Genomic DNA, 20,213 nt, shown 5'->3' on the forward strand with positions numbered 1-20,213 from the left:
ATTTTTTTCGCAGAAAAAAAGGCTATCACTAACCCCATTCCGAAAAATGGCCAGGAGCAGGGCATGGTTAGATTAATGAGCGACAGATTACCCTTTAGCGTTTTGTTATGCCACGTGCTCGCCACGAACCTTGTTGGAAGTAATCTTCTATGAGCAGGCCCGATGCGTTTTTTTCCGTTCCTGCTCTGCCATGATATCGACCCTGGCTTACGTCGCGCACGCGCGCACGTGGTATTACAATGTCGCCTTTAATTTGCACATCGAGACTCAGACAGAGACTCAGTCTCTGACTCAGACGAGAGAGAGAGAGAGAGAGAGAGAGAGGAAGACAGAGGAGGGGACGACGAGGAACGCAGAAGAGTTCCAGACACTCTCTTTAACTCGAAGCTCTTTGCGCGTAACTGTGTAATTATGACTACAAGTCTATGCAGATGTGTTTTCTTTTCGCCAAGTCTATGCTATTTTCTCCCCGAAGATGTCGAGATGAACTGATTCGAGATTTGTGTTGGCAGTTTTGTTTGTGTGGTGTACGGACATGGTTGTTGGATTTACACTATCAGTGCTGTTTCCAGACTTCGAGGTAATTTCGAGATCTGTGTTAGAATCGGCGTGGTAAATTTAAAGGTGCCTTGTTTCACGTATAAACTGTGTTGCAAGTGACCGCACATTTGTCCAGCCTTTTTCATGGGAAAATAGGATCTTTCTACTTGGACACAGGCCGAAAGTCTATGTACAGTCTGGTTGCTTGTTGTGCAGAGTGGGCATTTTATGCTGATTTGTTTCGTTATACCAACACCTCTGTCAATCTGCAAAACAAGTTACAGTGTTCTAGATGATCGAACGTGTAGCAAAGACCTGTGCGCGTGCGTGTAGATATTGCGTCACACGTGACTCCCTTTTTTTCTCCAATGTTCCAAATCATACGTTGTTTTGCTCCCACCAGATCTTGGCAAACGCTTCACGTAAAAACTAGATTTGATGACGTTACCCGTACACGTGCTGAAAAGTTCCACATCTAGATCTGTCAAATAGATCCAACAAAACAAAATCTACTGTGCGTAGAAAGCACTGAGCGACATGGGGCGCCCGGTAGCTAGGTTGGTTAAGCACTGGACTTGTGATCCTTGGGTCAAGAGTTCGAATCCCGGGCCGGAACGGACACGGCTAGCTGGGCGGGTCAACTTTCTGTGCAGACTAAGAAACGGTATCCGTGTCAAACCCGTGTCATCACTGTGGCACGTAAAAGACCCCGGTCATAAAAATTCTGCCAGAAGTGCAGGTGGCTGATAAAACCTAAACACGCACACACCTGGCAAGCGAGGCGACTCGCTTGGAGGAAGCGACCCGAATTTTCTAGCGTTTGGATAGTTAGATAAAGACAATGAACCCCCCCCCCCCCAAAAAAAAAAAAAAAAAAAAAAACCCAAAAAACAACAACCAAACAACAAAAACAAATTGAATAAATCTTGGTCTTACTTGTATGAGTGAAAGCGGAAGAATACTCTTTTTCCGTGAAAAAGCATGGGTAAATGTGCGTTGGCGGACATGGATGTACGCACGGGAAGGACAGTACCTTTACCTTCTTTGTTGCACGTGCAGTGCTGGCGGACTCCAACTCCGGCCGGTGTCAGTGCTCTGGTGCAAATGTCGAGGCAACTTGTTGCGCATTGTGTAGGTACGGCTACTTGGGGTTGGAGTCATAACGGGAGAAACTACAGCAATTGTGTAGAGTGGCGGCTTTCTCGGAGTTGCACGAGTATAATTATACGACTGTGACTCTAGGGTTCCAGCTAAAATTGGAGAAATTACAACAACTGTGTAATTATGTTCGTGGCGGCTTTCTCGGAGATACACAAGTATATATTATATATACGACTGTGGGGTAAAAGCTATAATTGGAGAAACTACAACAACTGTGTAATCATGTTCGTGGCGGCTTTTTCGGAGTTGCACGAACATATAACTTTTATGATTCAAGCTATAGCTTCAGCAACTGTGTATGTTCGTGGCGGCATTTTTGGAGTTGCACGAACATAAAACTTTAGGATTCAAGCAATAACTTCAGCAACTGTGTATGTTCGTCACGGTTTTCAGTTCGGAGTTGCACGAGCATATAACTTTAGGATTCAAGCTATAACTTCAACAACTGTGTATGTTCGTTGCGGCTTTCGCAGAGTTGCACGAGCATATAACTTTAGGGTTCAATATATAACTTTAGCAACTGTGTATGTTCGTGGCGACTTTCTCGGAGTTGCACGAGCATATAACTTCATGTTTCAAGCTATAACTTCAGCAACTGTGTATGTTCGTTGCGGCTTTCTCGGAGTTGCACGAGCATATAACTCCAGGTTTCAAGCTATAACTTTAGCAACCGAGTATGTTCGTGGCAGCTTTTCAGTTCGGAGTTGCACGAGCATATAAATGTAGGGTTCAAGCTATAACTTCAGCAACTGAGTATGTTCGTTGCGGCTCTCTTGGGGTTACAACAGAAGTAAAGAGGGTGCTTATTTTGGACTCCAGTGGATAGATTGGGGTGTCGTGTGTGCGACGGCTTCGATCTGTCTGTTCGGAAATGAGAGCCGGAATAATAATCGCAGCTCCTTTCGCTTTCATAGCAGTTAGCATCTTGCGGTGTTTATGCGTGAGTGTTATTGATTGGGTGGGTGTGCCACCAGGGCGAGTGGTTAGGGTATTTTATATTTACAACTGCGTGCATTGTATCATCATTCTGCGTCCCTGTGGTGAACGCCTGTGCGAATTACCATGAGACCTTGTGAAATGTTCAGCAAATAACTTGATTATTATTGTTTTCGACCGAGTAGTTCTGCCCGTTGTGTAAATGTGCTTCGAATCACGTAGGAGTCACGTTACGGGTAAAAATCAATCGAAGACACATGGTTTGCATTAACGCTGTTTTGTTTATGTATGTGAACATTCTGCCGAACATAGCTTGGTAGTTATCAGTCATGTAAAGCGATAGCTCACTGTACTTCTGTTTCCCGTTCAGCTGAATACTTCTTGCATTCTGTCAATATTTAGCAATCTTGTATGTATACCAATTGGTGCTAATGTCTCCTGCCGCCCTTTTTACATTTAGTCAAGTTTTGACTAAATGTTTTAACATAGACGGGGAATCGAGACGAGGGTGGTGATCCGAAAAAACTGCTGGACCGATCTCATTGAAATTTCACATGAGAGTTCCTGGGTGTGATATCCCCAGACGTCTTTTTATTTTTTTCGATAAATATCTCTGATGACGTCATATCTGGATTTTTTTGAAAGTTGAGGCCGCACTGTCACGCCCTCATTTTTCAATCAAATTGATTGACATTTTGGTCAAGCAATCTTCGACGAATTCCGGACTATGGGATTGCATTTCAGCTTGGAAGCTTAAAAATTAGTTAATTAGTTTGCTCATTAAAGTTGTCATTAAAATCTAATTTTTACTAACAGATTTAAAAATGAATGCATCGTATTCCTCAATTTCTCCAGAATCCAAACATATATACATATGATATGAGTAAGTAATGCGTTCACATGCTACGCAGAGACGAGCGTCACTCGTCTGGGTCTTTTGGTGTGGTTAGTCGCGACTATCTTAAAATAGTATCGTAGTCTCGGCGATGACTGATGTTTGGTGTTAACGTGTTACTTTGATGCTGACAGCTTGACTAAATGTTTTTATATCGCTTCACGCGACTTGTTATAGTTTGCGACTGCGAGTGCTGAGATCGGCTGTTGATCCTTCGCCATTGTCATTGATTTCCTACACTCTGTTCAACAATTTACAGTCGAACCTGCCCTGGCGACAACCTCTTGATAACGACCACTTATCCAGTGCGACCATCCGAAAGGAACCACGACGAAGTTCTATCCTACATGACTCGCATTTCCATAAAGGCGGTCTTTAATTAAGCCCGAAGTCGACTTCGCGAAGTCTTTTTTTTTATCCAAACTTACTTACTTACTTAGGCCATTATGAACCCCCGGGGGAGCATAGGCCATCGACGACAATTCTCCATCCGACACGGTCCTGGGCTGCCCTTTCGATCTGGCTCCAGGTCTTCCCCTGCCTGTTGATCTCTGCTTCAGTGTCTCGTCTCCAGCTGTTGCGCGGCCGGCCTCTCTTCCTTTTCCCTTGTGGATTCCACTTCAGGGCTTGCCTCGTGATACTGGATGCTGGCTTTCTCAGGGTGTGCCCTATCCAGCCCCATTTCCTCCGGAGAATTTGCTGCGCCGCTGGTTTCTGGTCAGCTCTCTGCCAAAGGTCTTCATTTCGGATTCTGTCCGTCCATCTGATGTTTAGGATGCGCCTCAAGCAGGTGTTGACAAAGATTTGGATCTTTCCCAGCATGGTCTCTGTTGTCCTCCATGTCTCACACCCATAGAGAAGAACAGACTTGACATTTGAATTGAAGATCCGAAGCTTCGTCCTTTGGCTAATCTCCTTGGAACTCCAGATCTTCTTTAGCATGACAAAGGCTCCCCGTGCTTTCCCAATCCTTGCTTTGACGTCCCTGTCAGAGCCTCCTTGTCCGTCAATGATGCTCCCCAGGTAAACAAAGGACTCCACTTCCTTGATGGGCTCCCCATTGATCATCACCGGATTGTCGGCTGTGGTGTTGGTCTTAATCAATTCGGTTTTCCTCTTGTTGATCTTGAGTCCTACACCGGCTGATATTGTCTCCAGGTGAGTAGTCTTGTCTTGCATTTGGGCATGGTTGTGGGAAAGGAGGGCAAGATCATCCGCAAAGTCGAGGTCTTCCAGTTGATCGAAGAGTGTCCATTGTATCCCATTTCTCCTGCCTGCTGTTGTGGTCTTCATGATCCAGTCGATAGCCAGAAGAAATAGGAATGGTGACAGTATACATCCTTGTCGTACCCCCGTTTTCACCTCAAAACTGTCGGATAGCTGGCCAGCATGTGCGACTCTACACTTCATATCCTGGTAGGTGCCCCGGATGAGGGAGATGAATTTCTCTGGAATGCCGTAGTGCCGCATGAGTTTCCACAGTGACTCTCTGTCCACGCTGTCGAAGGCTTTCTCATAATCAATGAAGTTGATGTATAGAGGAGACTTCCACTCCAGCGACTGCTCCACTATGATGCGTAAACTGGCAATCTGGTCAGGACAGGATCTGTTCTTCCTGAAACCCGCCTGTTCATCCCTCAGCTTGGTGTCCACTGCCTCCTTCATTCTATCCAAAAGGATTCGGTTGAGAACCTTCCCTGGCACGGACAGCAGCATGATCCCTCGGTAGTTTCCACAGTCTCGAAGATCCCCTTTCTTTGGAATCTTGATGATGATGCCTTCTCTCCATTGAGGTGGCACCTCTTCCTCCTCCCAAATCTTGCCAAACAGACTGTGGAACAAACTAATAGATGTCTCCATGTCTGCTTTGATGGCTTCTGCCGGTATCTCATCTGGCCCCGACGCTTTTCCATTTTTTAGTGACATTATGGCTTTCTTGATTTCCTTTTTTTTTTATCCGAAAACTCAGTGCTAAAGCTGTACGACCACCTGTCTATGAGGGCTACTTTGGGTTGGTCCCTTGGGGGGTCGTTATAGACACGTTTGACGGTAGTTTCTGTTCTCCCTCATCATTTCCCAAACCAGGAGTACGCCGCCCTCACCCCACTCTAAACCACCCCTCCCTTCCCCTCAATGTTCAGACAGTGATGGCACAGCAGCTGTAAGCTTACTGAGATGGTGCAGCCTGAGGTCGTCATGTATTGTTTTGTGTTTTACTCGTCATGACAGTACCTGCTCTTCCGACTTGGTCGTGTGACAGACGTTTTCTTCCACACGAGATTACGTTGATTGTCTAACGAAGCCGTCAGGCTGAGTTAGACATCAGCTAATCGAGTGTGGAAGAAAACTCTGTCACACGACCAAGTCGGAATAGCATTTATGTCTCACAGCTTCAACAGAGGAGAGAACAAACAGATCTACTTTTTGACGGAAGTGACCGAACAACTGTGAATGACGTCTCGGTATATGTGAATGACGTCACAGTCATCGTCACAGTCTGTATCTTTTGAAGCATCGCATTCTTCACGACGTCTTTCTGTGTCTGCATCCGCAAAATGTTTGTTCATTCCGGAATCTTTGTCATCTATGTTCAGAACTCTGTCCTTATAGTGTCAGACTAACAGGCCTCCTGAGCGAGCCACTTTCCAAGGGAAGCTAAATTCGCGTATGGAAACAGTACTGTCGTCTGGGATGCCGTTTTCAGTATTCTGAGTGTTGAAGAATTTGTAAAGAGAAGAAACGATAACAGCAGGAAAAATAAAAGTCGTGTGTGCATTTTTTGGCTTTTGGAGGGACGATTTTGAGTTTGAATCCGTTCTTGCCATGCTCCTAAAGCGTGTAACATACATAGAGAATACTACATGGCTTGCTGTGTCCTTGGACCTAATATGGACCATATTAGGTCCAAGCTGTGTCGTACCAGATTTACACGAGTTGTTTTTTAAAATATTGAACTGCGAGCGAAAGCGAGCTGTTCACTATTTGAAAAAGCAACGAGTGTAAATCTGGTACGACACAGCAAGCCATGTAGTATTCTGTTTATCCTACATACTGTACTTGCGTGTATTTTACTGAAAATGTCTTGCAGTCGAGGCAGCTAAATTGAAGACGCTTGTTTTGGAACCTCGATCTCTTCTGAAGCATAGTCGTGCAATCTATTACGTCAAAGCAAAGAAACGTCACTCTGAAAGTGTGGCGTGACGTGGTAGTTTTAAAGATTCATCGAGGGTAATTAGCGAGCGCAATTTTTGTTTCTATAATGACGTTTGTCTCGGTGACTTTGGCATAATAAGTAGTGGAAAAACAGGTCCCTGCCAGACTTGATTGACATGACCTCACTTACATGATATACACACGTGTGATTTGAACGATTATTATCTCACGGGTGTCTCTCTCACGTATGTAGGATAAAATCTTGCACACGTTTGGTTTAGTAGTGGCAAAGAAGGAAAGCGTGTAGGCGTTGAACCCTTTGTGAGGTGGGTATCATGTTCACCTTCTTCACTTTATCGCTTCTTCCCTCCGCGGCCTGGTCAGACTTGTTTTCAAGCTTATATACGGCTGTCGCGATAGTTGGAAATAATGCGCATGCAGCCGCGAGATGACTGCATACTTTTCTCTCAGCCGCCGTGGCTACTATAGCCAGTTAATCATAATAATCAGTGTGGTGACATGAGAGTGCTTGTTTAGATTGCAGAGGAAATCGATTGTATTGACTTCAAGAACACCAGGTTTGCATACATGTTGTTCTGTTTATGTCTGTGAACATTCCGGCGAACATGGATTATCATGAGTTCTTATGATAACTGTTTTCTTCTACTTTGAGTTCATCTGAATACTATGCAAATGTTCAGCCCCCTATCTGACAGAGAAAACGGATCAAAAGCGATCGATTGTGCTTTGTCTGAAAACGCTTATTATTAAAGGTAACGTCTTTCCCGTGTAAAAATAAAACAGCCTCGGTGATAGTGGCGGGAATGTCTATTTCACTGTCTTGTGCGTGTCTCAGTTGACGTAGAAGCTTATCAAAATCAACCGGTTTTCTTGTCACAAAAGTGTTGATTTTCAAAATCAGCTGTCGAAGTGACGTTCAGTTTCCAGCCAGCCTACGTCATCGCAGCGGTGTCACGGCGTGCCCTGAAAACTGTATTGATTCAACGGTCTTCTTGATAGCGAAGGGCGTGACCATTTCACTCTCTTTCACATTTAACGGGGTAGCTTCTAAAATAAACAGGTAGTGAGCATAATCAAAGTGCTGATTTTTGCAGTGTCACAACTTCTTCTGACAAGTGTATAGATCTAACAGTCCTAGCGATAGTAGCGGGTGCGACCATTTTACTCTCGTGTGCGTGTCACAAGTGACTTAAAGACACTTGACAGAATCAGCCGGAGGTGCTTTCGCTAAAAGTGCTGTTCTATAAGTGCTGATTTATAGTGACAAGTCAGGTGCCATCACAGCGGTGCCACAGCGTCCGCTAAAACTATATTGATCCAACAGTCTTCGTGAAAGCGAAGGGCATGACCATTCAACTCTCTTTTACGTGTCTTTGTTGACGAGGAAACTTCTATATATATATATATACGACTTGTGTGTGTGTGTGTGTGTGTGTGTGTGTGTGTGTGTGTGTGTGTGTGTGTGTGTGTGTGTGTGTGTGTGTGTGTGTGTGTTCGCGATGCACGGCCAAAGTTCTCGATGGATCTGCTTCAAATTTGGTGGGCATATTCGGCTCTACTTCTTCCCGGCGAAGCCGGCTACCCGGCGAAGCGGGTATTCATCTAGTATATATATACGACTTGTGTCTGTGTGTGTGTGTGTGTGTGTGTGTGTGTGTGTGTGTGTGTGTGTGTGTGTGTGTGTGTTCGCCATGCACGCCCAAAGTTCTCGATGGATCTGCTTCAAATTTGGTGGGCATATTCAGGTAGACCACGGCCACAACCTGGTCGATGAGAATTTTGAACACGTGCTCTCAGCGCGCAGCGCTGAACCGATTTTGGTTTTTCTGTTCATCTTCCCAGATCCATTCCCAGTAACTCTTCCTTATCTTCCCCAGTGTTTTGCGTTTTTCTCCCTTCCTTCGTGTGGCGTCAATCCATATTCCCGTTACTTCGTTACTCTTTTTAGAATGTCACTGCACTGTCCAGAACGCTTTCCTTGCACCCGTAAGTTGTCCTCACTGTAAAAGTGCAAAGGTCGAATCAATTTATAGCCACGCGAAAAATACACTGTCATCTATCTCTATATATTTATAGATATAGATATAATAGATACGGCTTCTGTGTGTGTGTGTGTGTGTGTGTGTGTGTGTGTGTGTGTGTGTGTGTGTGTGTGTGTGTGTGTGTGTGTGTGTGTGGGCAACACCTGTGGACTGTAGAGTTCTGTTTGTGATGTGGTCTGGCGGCTTTGGTGTGTCTGTATGTTCGGGCCTTCCTTTGAGAAGCCATAACAGTTATTATAGGGCTTAGAAATATGCTCTAAAATTCTCAATCCCGTTTGAGTGGACTTCGCCTTCAAAGGTGATTGTGGTGTTTCGGCACTCGGTTACATTTGGCGTCGTCGACAGGGATGGGACTCGACATGAAATGTTCAGGCCACTGAATCATTTTCGTGCTGTTCCCATTCCACCAACCTGGGAGGGACCTAAGCTTGGCGGGTCCATGGTTCGGAACTTTGGGGACAAAGTTCATTCAAAGGGGGTCGAGTGTGACAGGGAGACTACCGTCGCCCTTCACAGCAGACTCTGCAGAGTTGTTCGCCTTAGAAGTTGTGGGCTTTCCTTGCATGTACCCGTAAGTTGTCCTCACTGTAAAAGTGCAAAGGTCGAATCTATTTATCGAAAAATCCACTGTTATCTATCTCTATCTATATATATATATATATATATATATATATATATATATATATATATATAGATATATACGGCTTTTGTGTGTGTGTGTGTGTGTGTGTGTGTGTGTGTGTGTGTGTGTGTGTGTGTGTGTGTGTGTGTGTGTGTGTGTGTGTATGTGTGTGTGTGTGGAGGCAACACCTGTGGATTGTAGAGTTCTGTTTGTGATGGGGTCTGGCGGCTTTTGTCTGTCTGTATGTTCTGGCCTTTGAGAAGCCATAATAGTTAATAATTTATAGAGCTTTTCTCAATCCCGTTTGAGAGGACTTCGCCTTCAAAGGTGATTGTGGTGAACCGCCACGCTGTCTGTCTCTGTCTCGCGATTCACCCCGGCGAAGCCAGGTATTCCTCTAGTATACAATAAACCGGTAGTGGTGTTTCTAAAAGTGTTGACGTGATTACTTACAGTTGTAAGCCAGCCTGTGCCACCGCTGCGGTGCCACAGCGCCCCGGTCTGAAGATAGTGTTGATTCCACAGTGTGTGTGGTAGACGCAGGCAATGGCCATTTTTGCTCTTGTGCGTGCCTTCCGTGACGTGGACACTTATCTAAATCAACACTCCCCAAGACAACAGGTGGTCCTCTTACTAAAAGTGCTGAAGAGGTAACTTTCAGTGTCAAATATACGCCTGCGCCATCGCAGCGGTGGCACATCGCTTTCTGAAAACTGCACTGACCGAACAGCCTTATAGTGCTAGCAACGGACATGGCAACTTTATTCTCTATTGCGTACCTCATTTGACGCAAAAACGTCTCAAAATCAGCCCGTGGCCGTGCTGTCGCTAACATTGCCGAAAGTGGTAATTTGCGGTTTCGAGTGAATTAAGCGCCATCGTGGCAGTGTCATAGTTTTGTCTGAACACTTTATTGTCAGACTTCGCGATAGGAGCGTGCTCACACTGTTGCTCCAGTCAAAGATCTTGTATGCTACGCGTAGCATACAAGATCTTTGCTCGTAGCCTACAAGATCTTTGCTCCAGTTAGAGACTCTGACGGAGAAACTTCTCAAAATGAGCCGGTGACGAGTGTTGTTCGTAAAAAGTGGCTGATTTTTTAAATCAACTTTCAGCACTGACAGACTACGCCATGGCATCAGTCTGACATGCTCAGCAAACTGTTTTGACTGTGAATAGTTTTTGTGACAGCAGTGGGCGTATACACATTTTACTCTTCTTTACGTGTCCTAGTTGTCAGAATCAAGCGGTGGTGCTGTTCCTAAAAGTGCTGAAGTGATGCCTCGAAGCTTTGAGTCAGGCGCCATCGTGGCAGTATCTCCCTTTCCTCTAAAGAATATCATATTGATCGGACAGTCTCAGTGATGGCAGCGCGGCGCTCTACGACGCAGTTGCTCATGCCTATAAAACTAAACTGGCACAGACACGTGTGAAACACAACCTGGGGTGTCTTTATTGCAAGTGCTCATCATTCCAATCCTCTTGGTGTCTTACGGAGTTCATTCAAGTCAGGCACCGACGCATCCTGTGTCAAGGCTTCCTGTGGAAGTGTATTGATCGATCAGTCTTCGCGTAGTGTGGGACTCTTTCGCTCTTGTGTTTAAGTCTTAGCTGAGTGAGAAACTTCTCTCTTCGCGTGGTGTGGGACTCTTTCGCTCTTGTGTTTAAGTCTAAGCTGAGTGAGAAACTTCTCTCTTCGCGTGGTGTGGGACTCTTTCGTTCTTGTTTTTAAGTCTTTAACTGAGTGAGAAACATCTCTCTTCGCGTGGTGTGGGACTCTTTCGCTCTTGTTATTAAGTCTTTACCTGAGTGAGAAACATCTCTCTTCGCGTGGTGTGGGACTCTTTCGCTCTTGTGTTCAAGTCTTATACTCTTCGCGTGGTGCGGGACTCTTTCGCTCTTGTGTTCAAGTCTTAGCTGAGTGAGAAACTTCTCTCTTCGCGTGGTGTGGGACTCTTTCGCTCTTGTTTTCAAGTCTTTGGCTGAGTGAGAAACTTCTCAAAACAGCCTGTGGCGTTCTTACAACAAGTGCCCATCATCCAAGAGAGAAACTTATAGAAAAAACACACACGAATCTATGGGTCATCATCCCGGAGAAAAACGTATCAAAACCATGGGGTTTTAACTCTTCGGAAACAGTGTATGGTGTAACAAAGGCTCAACATGCAGGAGTTCAAGTGAAGAGACATTGAACTTTTTGTGGCCTCGGCGTGGAGTACGATGATCATGGGTAAGTCTCGCGAATAATCAAGACAAGCACTGAACTGTTGCCTCTCTCTCTCTCTCTGTCTCTCTCTGTCTCTCTCTCATTCTCTCTCTCTCTCTCTCTCTCTCTCTCTCTCACACACACACACTCTCTCTCTCTCTCTCTGTCTCTGTCTCTCTGTCTCTCTCTCTCTCTGTCTCTCTCTGTCTCTCTCTCTCTCTCTCTCTCTATCTCTTTGTTTGCGTGCGTGCGTGCGTGCGTACGCACGCGCTTGTGTTTGTGTGTTTACAGGCAGAAAAATGTCAAGGGAAGGTTCGTTATAATACCTGGCCACAAATGAGTGCTAACCAAGCGTTGAGAAGGTCATACACTCAGATTTTGCCAGGAGACACAGCCAACTCAAGCCACAAGCGTAAACGTGGCTGCTATTGGTATAGGTAGATATATAGGTACGAGGGTTCATTGAACAGTTTTAAGACCCCATTAAAAAAAAAGGTGAATCAGGATAGCTACATCTCTTTCAAAATATTTCTGTCAACTAAATGTTCACTGTGTGCTCTGTACGTATAGTTTCTAGAGCCAACTTTTAATTCATCATCACCTGCTGTTTTAGACGTTTTCTAGTGGTGTAATTGCATATATTATTGTTGTTCAGGTGGACAACACCCCTTTAAACCCCAGGTGCTAATGTAGTAAGCTACACTTTACCTGCACGCCTGACGACTGGCAATATATATCTTCGCTTTCCTTCTTTTTGTGGTTCATTTGGAACTGGAGCTATTTCTAAAAACAGACGAACAGATGTTGGATGTGATATTTGACACCGTCCGGTTATTTTTGTACTTCATGCACGAAGGAATAGCCGAACAACAGGACATATTTGAATCGTGCTGACACGTTATGCTACCTTCGTGACAGTGTGACGAAAGGGTAATCGATTTGAGAGCATTTGTGTTCAGCTGAAGGAGTGGAATTTCTAAAATGAAAAGCAAGCTGAATTAATATTAGGCTTTTAGGTTCATGTCCGGTGGGTTCTATTTTGTCCATATGGGCAAAGGTAAAACCTGTTTTCAATGACCGACAGGTTACCGAAAGCAGCGGGAAAGCTACAGTAGAATCTCAAAACAAACTTAATTGTGTCCCCCCCCCCCCCCCCTCCGAACTGAAACAAGGGTGTAGGTGACCGCAGAAGCTATAAACCCAATCCCGCTATTGCATCTATGCTCCAATTCCCCTAAGTTTCTGTCGGCAAAAAAACACACACAAAAACACGCACGCACGCACGCACGCACGCACACGCACACACACACACACACACACACACACACACACACACACACTCCGACTTCTCTTTGCTATATATATATTTCTGCTGCTCTCTGATAGTGCATTCATCGAAGCTTCAGTGCATAAAGGGAAGCAAGTCCGGGGGGGTCATCGGATTATTCCTGACTTGTCATTACATCTCTGGTTATATCGGTGGTAGGCCAGCCGCAAAATGTAGCGTGCGCCATTTTGCCTGCAGGGGAAGAACGACCTTTTTGTCTGTATTCAAAGTAACGTTCCTTCCCAGTTTACAAGATCATGTAGCACCGCCCAAAATAATGTGTTCATGCGTTCACATGGGACGAGAGCGTCCCTCCACACGGACACATACCAAAAACCAATAGCGTGGCTGCCTTCTACGCAGTGGGATTTTGTAGTTGTTGAATTAACCTCATAACTGGCACCTATGTCAATGTGCAAAATGTATTCAGCGACTCGGGAAGCAGCCAGGCTGTGGATTGTTGGCATGTGTCAAAGTTGCAGGATGATGCTCTCATCCCATGTAAAAGCCTGACCATATCCACTGCTGTTCCCCTGCTAAGAGGGCAATATATAATTATATGTCATCAATCAATCAATATGAGGCTTATATCGCGCGTATTCCGTGGGTACAGTTCTAAGCGCAGGGATTTATTTATTTTTTATTTTATTTTTTATTTTATGCAATTTATATCGCGCACATATTCAAGGCGCAGGGATTTATTTATATGTCAGTTGGACTTGGACTTATTTTAAGTTTTAAACTTGTTGTGCTCCTTTGTAAGCATGTTGTTGTATTATCATGTGTGTGTTTATGAATAACAACTTGTTTAAACAAAAGGTGGACATGGACTGAAATTGCGGATAGGTCCCGAAATGTCCAGTCAGAAGAGCTACTACGTGTCGAAACTATCGGACAGACGACCGGACAGGGGTCAAAACAATGCGTAAGATCAAACAAATATGCAACAACAACAACAACAACAACAACAACAACCCGAACAACAACAACAACAACAACAACAACAGGCAGACATGCGCACTCACATTATCTTTGTGTCATTTCCTTATGTTAGTGCATGCACACTCACAATAAAGAGTTGTAATGCATCTTTAACTGTACTTATTAATGGGTTTGAATGTCGCGCACGTACCCACACACTAAACTCCCTCTTTACAAAGAACTTATTGAAGAAGAAAATGTTAGTCTCAAAGTATCTTTTTGCCATCGGTGTCAAGAACTTTCCGTGCAGTGTTCCCTTCGGACAAATGTGACATGTTAGATAATCGTAAATAAAATGAAAATAAATCAATATCAGAAAACTAAATTTAGTTTCCAGTTCCGATGGCTTTCCGAGTATCCTGTATCTTAAAAGATACCTTCCTCCCTTTGTCAGCGAATATGTAGGAGCCTTAACGAAGTGTTATATTCGCCCAATGTATTAAAGATACCATATTTTTGTGTAAACGACCATGAACGCAAAAACAGATATAGCCAGGCTTTTACATAGGATAAGAGCTTTATTCCGTTTGAATACATACCAAAAATCAACGCCTGGTTGTATTCACATTCAGAACAGTTGAGCATTTTGGTTGTTGTTTCTGATGCCTTGTAAATGTACGAAATTAGTCCATCAAACAATTCCCACTCTGTAGCTGAATCAGCCACGCTCTACGTTTTCGGTTTTTGTTCGAATGGAAAAAAGTTTTCATCTCATGTTAAAACGCATGGGCAAATATTATGTGGTACTGTCCATTGTCGTTTACACACGAAATAACGAAATACGTCTCTGGCATCTTTAATATATCGGGCAGAAATTACATTTTGTACAGGTTTGTTATATATACGACTGGCAACAGCTTTTAACCTTGAACATAAACATAAATATGACATTTTGTAACCGACTTCACCGACATACATATATATATATATATATCTGTGAGGAACACCAGCATGATCATTTGACAAACAATATAATCATGTGCACGTATGCGTGCTGACATTTGAATTACAAAAGTAGCGGACAACAGGGGGTTATCTTTAAACATGCACGGGGCTTTGATATTATTTGTAAATTGCTTTAATGTCGTGGATATATCTGTTTGATGTACACAGCATAATTATGACCTTTACCCGTCCGACTAAGGCGTCAATCATGTATGATGATGCGTGTATTTGTTAAAGTCCGAACTGAGAATTACTGCCTTTGAAATTAATACTTGGTTGAAACACTGGAGTTTGTGGAATAGATATTCACAGCTCTTGTGTTTCAGCGTAGCTATAGTCTCTGATATTCTGACGAGACAAGTATAACCGACGAGTCGAAGACGAGCCGCAACTCGTCGGTATTTTACTCAGTTGTTCGAGTCAAAATATCAAACCCTATTGGTACGCTGAAAACACAAACGTTTATATTGCTACTCTGACGTGGAATTCTTTGTTGTAACCCGGAACCGTGTGTAAGTTTGTTGTTGTAAATATTAAGGATATTGAACGACTTCCGTAGGAATATGGACCGATGGCCGAAATAGGGCTGTGCGAGATATCCAATCATAACCCCCAAATTCCCCCACGTGTCTATCAGAATAGCAATATATGCCAATACCATAAACAGATTTCCCATAGAGATATGGTGATTCAAAACAGCCCAGATATATATGGACATCTCCGCTAATGGTTTCTACGCATCAAATCCATGCCGTTGCAATGCGCCATTGCCAAAGGTTACATAATTCGTTACATGAATTGTCCAGATAAATATATGTGACCCGTTCTCACAAAAGGGGGCCTAAGTCGGAATTTGGATATTTGGAGTTATGCATATCACTGGAAACTGCATTTAATAAGCTTTAATTTGATACCAAAAAGAAGTTTGTGTGAAAAATATTGCTGAAGTTAAGTAAGTTACAACCGGACCATGTTCAAGGACGGCATTTTGAGAAAATCGCGATTTTTTCCTTCCTTAATTATAGTGTTGTGAGCGAATTTGTGTCTTTGAAGACATAATTAACACGCTTAAATAATAGAACTCAACAAAATATTTCCGAATATGAAAGATTAGGGTATAAAGAGGTCAGAAATGCAAAAAAATGAAAATCACCCAAGTAGGCCCTCACTGCCTTTCCCAGCCGATAGCTCGGAACGGCTCGCTGCGACTTAGGCCCCCGTTTGTGAGAACGGGTCACATATATATTCAAATGCGTATAACGTTTTCATGGGCCAAAGCCTCATCCTGAACCCAGGTCAAAAATGAGTTACTTCCCTTCGGGTCTCATTCTATCCCTGGCAGAATTCCTTGGTTTTCCTTGTCTGGAGAGGAAACCGATTTTTTTTACATATTTAGATCCTTTCGTAATGTGTTATGGATATAAGCAGATTCGCGATCGTCGATAATGATTTTTCATGGTGTTGTGTAATTTTTAAATTACAAAGGAATTGATATGTAAGACAGTTTCAAGCGAGCTATTTTTCGCGGCTGTATTTACTGTGCAAACAACTCTAAATATGGCAAAAGTGTCACGTGATAATCAACCGTTTGGTTTCGGCGCTCGCTGAAGCAGACGATTTTTTTCTGTAACCAGTTGACAGTGATGCAACCATATATTACGGTCTCCTTCCGGCAGCAGTCCCAAAATTTCGACTTGTTTTGACCTTAGAACGATGTCTTTATCATAACTGTGAAGAACAGAACGGAGATCACTGTCGAAGTCGGCCAATCTGCAATCATTTTCGTCTCTCGAACACTGATCTCAAATTTAGATCAGTGCTCGCGAAAAACATATATATGGGAGATAACTCTGTATTCTTGTTTTGATAGATTCGCGCAATAATTCAGCATGCTGTCAGAGAGAAACTGGCGATACCCGTGGACCGATTATTATCAGAATGGCCCGCACGCAGCTTTAGCACTGAGTTTTGGGTAAAAAGACTTAGCGAAGTCGACTTGGGGCTTAATGTCAACAGGTATCACGTTTCTGACAACAGATAAAAAGAACAGAAAAAATGCTATCGATCATATTTTCTTACATGCTTTTCCCGCATAATGATTTCTCCGTGGAATGTCTCAGAACCACACTCCTAAATTGCAAATACCTATCAGCATAATAATAATAATTGTCAGTAAGTACTGGTGTCACATGACTGATGTGAACCAGTTGATTGGCTAATGGCGATGCGCTTAAATCTGTTAGCGCACTCTTGGAGTGCGCTAACTTTTCCACAGAGCGTATTCTTACGCCCTTTGCCAAAGCGAGACTGTACTCTCATCCTCAGAATTAATTAATGACATGTAGCTTATATTCTCCACTTTACCAAAAAATAACCATAAATTTCCTGCGGCTCAAAGCAGAAGTGGTATTTTTTCTGACAGATCGCAGGCGCCTGTGGCACAGTGATTCCCACTGATCTAAAAATAGAAGAGGCTGTGTCTCTTCCACAATGGTCTCTTCTCGTTTTGACTTGCAAAGATTCTTCTCATATGCCGTGTTAGTGGCATGTAGCTTATTAACCACATTACCAAATGATGAGTTAGTATAAAATTCCCAGCGGCAAACACAAAACACAAGTGCTATTCCGATAACGTACCAGCTAGACCTTGGAAGTCGACTCTGTTATAGTAGACTACACTGAAATACGACTGCATCAGTTCAGTAAATGAATGGTTTCCGAATTATTATTTCAAGGCAACAACAATCGGAATCGAAAACGTGTAGGGTTAAGAACGTTCTTACCATGTATAAAACTTATTACCAGCCTGCCTCATGCGTGCAGACGAGCAATTTTTGTTTTTGAAATGAGACTGCAGTTCAGTGGTTCGATTGCCCTAGCCGCCTAGCAGACGACATAAACCCCGCAGCAAATTAACATGTTGGGCAAATGTGAACAAACAAACGATGGGGATATAATACGTGTAGAGTTCAGAGCATTCTTACCGTTCATATATAGTACCAGACTCCCCGATGAGTGAAGATACAACACGAGAAACATACCACATTTACTTTGAAAATGTGCTAACCGTGGCCTTGGAGTCAATATTCAAGGGGCAACACTCTGCACAGTCAATCTGTCGAAGCTCGATGAAGGTTTCGAATCGCAAATAACTAAGAGCACAGTCCTTTCTCCGAGTTTAAATGAGGTCTGTATGAAAGATCATCACTTTTTAGCTTAACGCTACTCTGGAATTTACCAACAGAAATTAAAACAAGAGTTTGCGTGTGACGAAAGCACGACACACTTGAGACAGCCCACACAAAAGTAGATCTGACACAAACCTGACCACACAGTTACGCCTATCCAAATGCGCGTAGCAAAATGTGCGTTTTGAATCTTCTTTTTTCTCTGGCGGTACTGACAATATCGTTATTGAAACAATCCCAGTGCACTAAGGGATTTATAGAGCAAATCTCGAAAGTAATTATTGAACTCAGCGCTATGCGCTTCGTTCAATAATGAATTTTCTCGATTTGCTCTATAAATCCCTTAGTGCACTGGGATGTCTCAATAACTTAAATAATAATAATAATAATAATAATTGTCAGTAAGTACTGGTGTCACATGACTGATGTGAACCAGTTGATTGGCTAATGGCGATGCGCTTAAATCTGTTAGCGCACTCCTGGAGTGCGCTAACTTTTCCACAGAGCGTATTCTTACACCCTTTGCCAAAGCGAGACTGTACTCTCATCCTCAGAATTAATTAATGACATGTAGCTTATATTCTCCACAATACCAATGATTATGACCATAAATGTCCTGCTTTTCAATTAAAGCAGAAGTGTTTTTTTTTCTGACAGATTGCATGCGCCTGTGCCGCCCACAGTTGCACTGATCTAAAAATAGAACCCGCTGTGTCTAATTTTTCAGTTTCGACTTGCGAAGATTCCTCTCATAATTATGCCATGTTGGTGGCATGTACCTTATTATCCACATTACCAAATGATGAGTTAGTATACAATTCCCAGCAGCTAACAGAAAACACAAGTGTTATTCCGATAACGTCGCAGCTAGATCAGCACGTAGCAGACTACACTGAAATACGACTGCATCTGTTCAGTAAATGAATGCTTTCCGTTTATTTTAAGGCAAGAACAATCGGAATCGAAAACGTGTAGGGTTTAGAACGTTCTTAACACATATAAGACTTATTACCAGCCTTCTTTATGTGTGCAGACTCAGTGCAACGGGACGAGCAATTTTTGTTTTTAAAATGAGACTCAGTGCAATAGCCTAGCAGACGACATAAATCCCGCTCAGCAAATAAACATGTTAGGCAAATGTGAACGATAAAACGATGGGGATATAATACGTGTAGGGTTCAGAGCATTCTTACCGTTCATATTTAGTACCAGACTCCCCGATGAGGGAAGATACCACACGAAAAACATGCCACGTTTATTTTGAAAATGGGCTTTCCGTCGACCTTGGCAAGGGGCACAACTCTGCACAGTCAATCTGTCGAAGCTCGATGAAGGTTTCGAACCGCAAATAACTGAAAGCACAGTCCTTTCTCCGAGTTCAAATGAGAGAAAGATCATCACTGTTTAGCTTAACGCTACACTGGAATTTACCAACAGAAATTAAAACAAGAGTTTGCGTGTGATGAAAGCACAACACACGAGACAGCCCACACAAAAGTAGATCTTCTATACGACCTGACCACACAGTTATGCCTATTCAAATGCGCGTAGCAAAATGTGCGTGTTGTATCTTCTTTTTTCTCTGGCGGTGCCGACAATATCGTTATTGAAACAATCCCAGTGCACTAAGGGATTTATAGAGCAAATCTCGAAAATAATTATTGAACTCAGCGCTATGCGCTTCGTTCAATAATGAATTTTCTCGATTTGCTCTATAAATCCCTTAGTGCACTGGGATGTCTCAATAACTTAAATAATAATAATAATAATAATAATAATAATAATAATAATAATAATAATAATAATAATAATAATAATAATAATAATAATAATAATGAGGATATTTATATGGCGCAAATCCTAAAAAAAAAGTTCTAAGCGCCTCAGAAAACCATACATAAATAAATTATTCTGTACACAATTCCCAATCAAATGATAATACACATTGAAATGTACGTATAAACCGGTATTTCAAAAAGCTTTAACCCACACAATGCAGGAAGCAGTCAGGATGTGGATTCTTTTCAAATTGAATAGTATATTGGAAAATGAAATCTACATTAGAAGATTTTGAGTACTGTATAAGTCAAGATGAGGTGAAGTGAAAAAAAAATGTAAAAAAAAAAAACCCAATAAAACAAACTGTTGTTAAGTGCATTGCAGTACAATAGTTAATTAAAGTCTAGCAAACTGAAA

At 42.8% G+C, this 20,213-nt stretch overlaps 1 protein-coding gene across 1 annotated transcript in view; it reads left to right on the forward strand.

Annotated features, from left to right (window-relative positions):
• The first annotated feature begins 10,483 nt into the window (after positions 1-10,483).
• Positions 10,484-20,213, forward strand: part of LOC138971188 (uncharacterized) — a 59,948-nt gene continuing 50,218 nt past the window's right edge. Inside the window, exon 1 of the mRNA XM_070343838.1 lies at positions 10,484-11,600. Within this exon, the coding sequence (XP_070199939.1) occupies positions 11,591-11,600 (10 nt within the window). The 5' untranslated portion in view covers positions 10,484-11,590. The remainder of the gene's footprint in view (positions 11,601-20,213) is intronic.

The sequence above is a fragment of the Littorina saxatilis genome, linkage group LG7, assembly GCF_037325665.1.
Source record: "Littorina saxatilis isolate snail1 linkage group LG7, US_GU_Lsax_2.0, whole genome shotgun sequence".
In the NCBI taxonomy this organism is placed as follows: Eukaryota; Metazoa; Mollusca; class Gastropoda; order Littorinimorpha; family Littorinidae; genus Littorina; species Littorina saxatilis.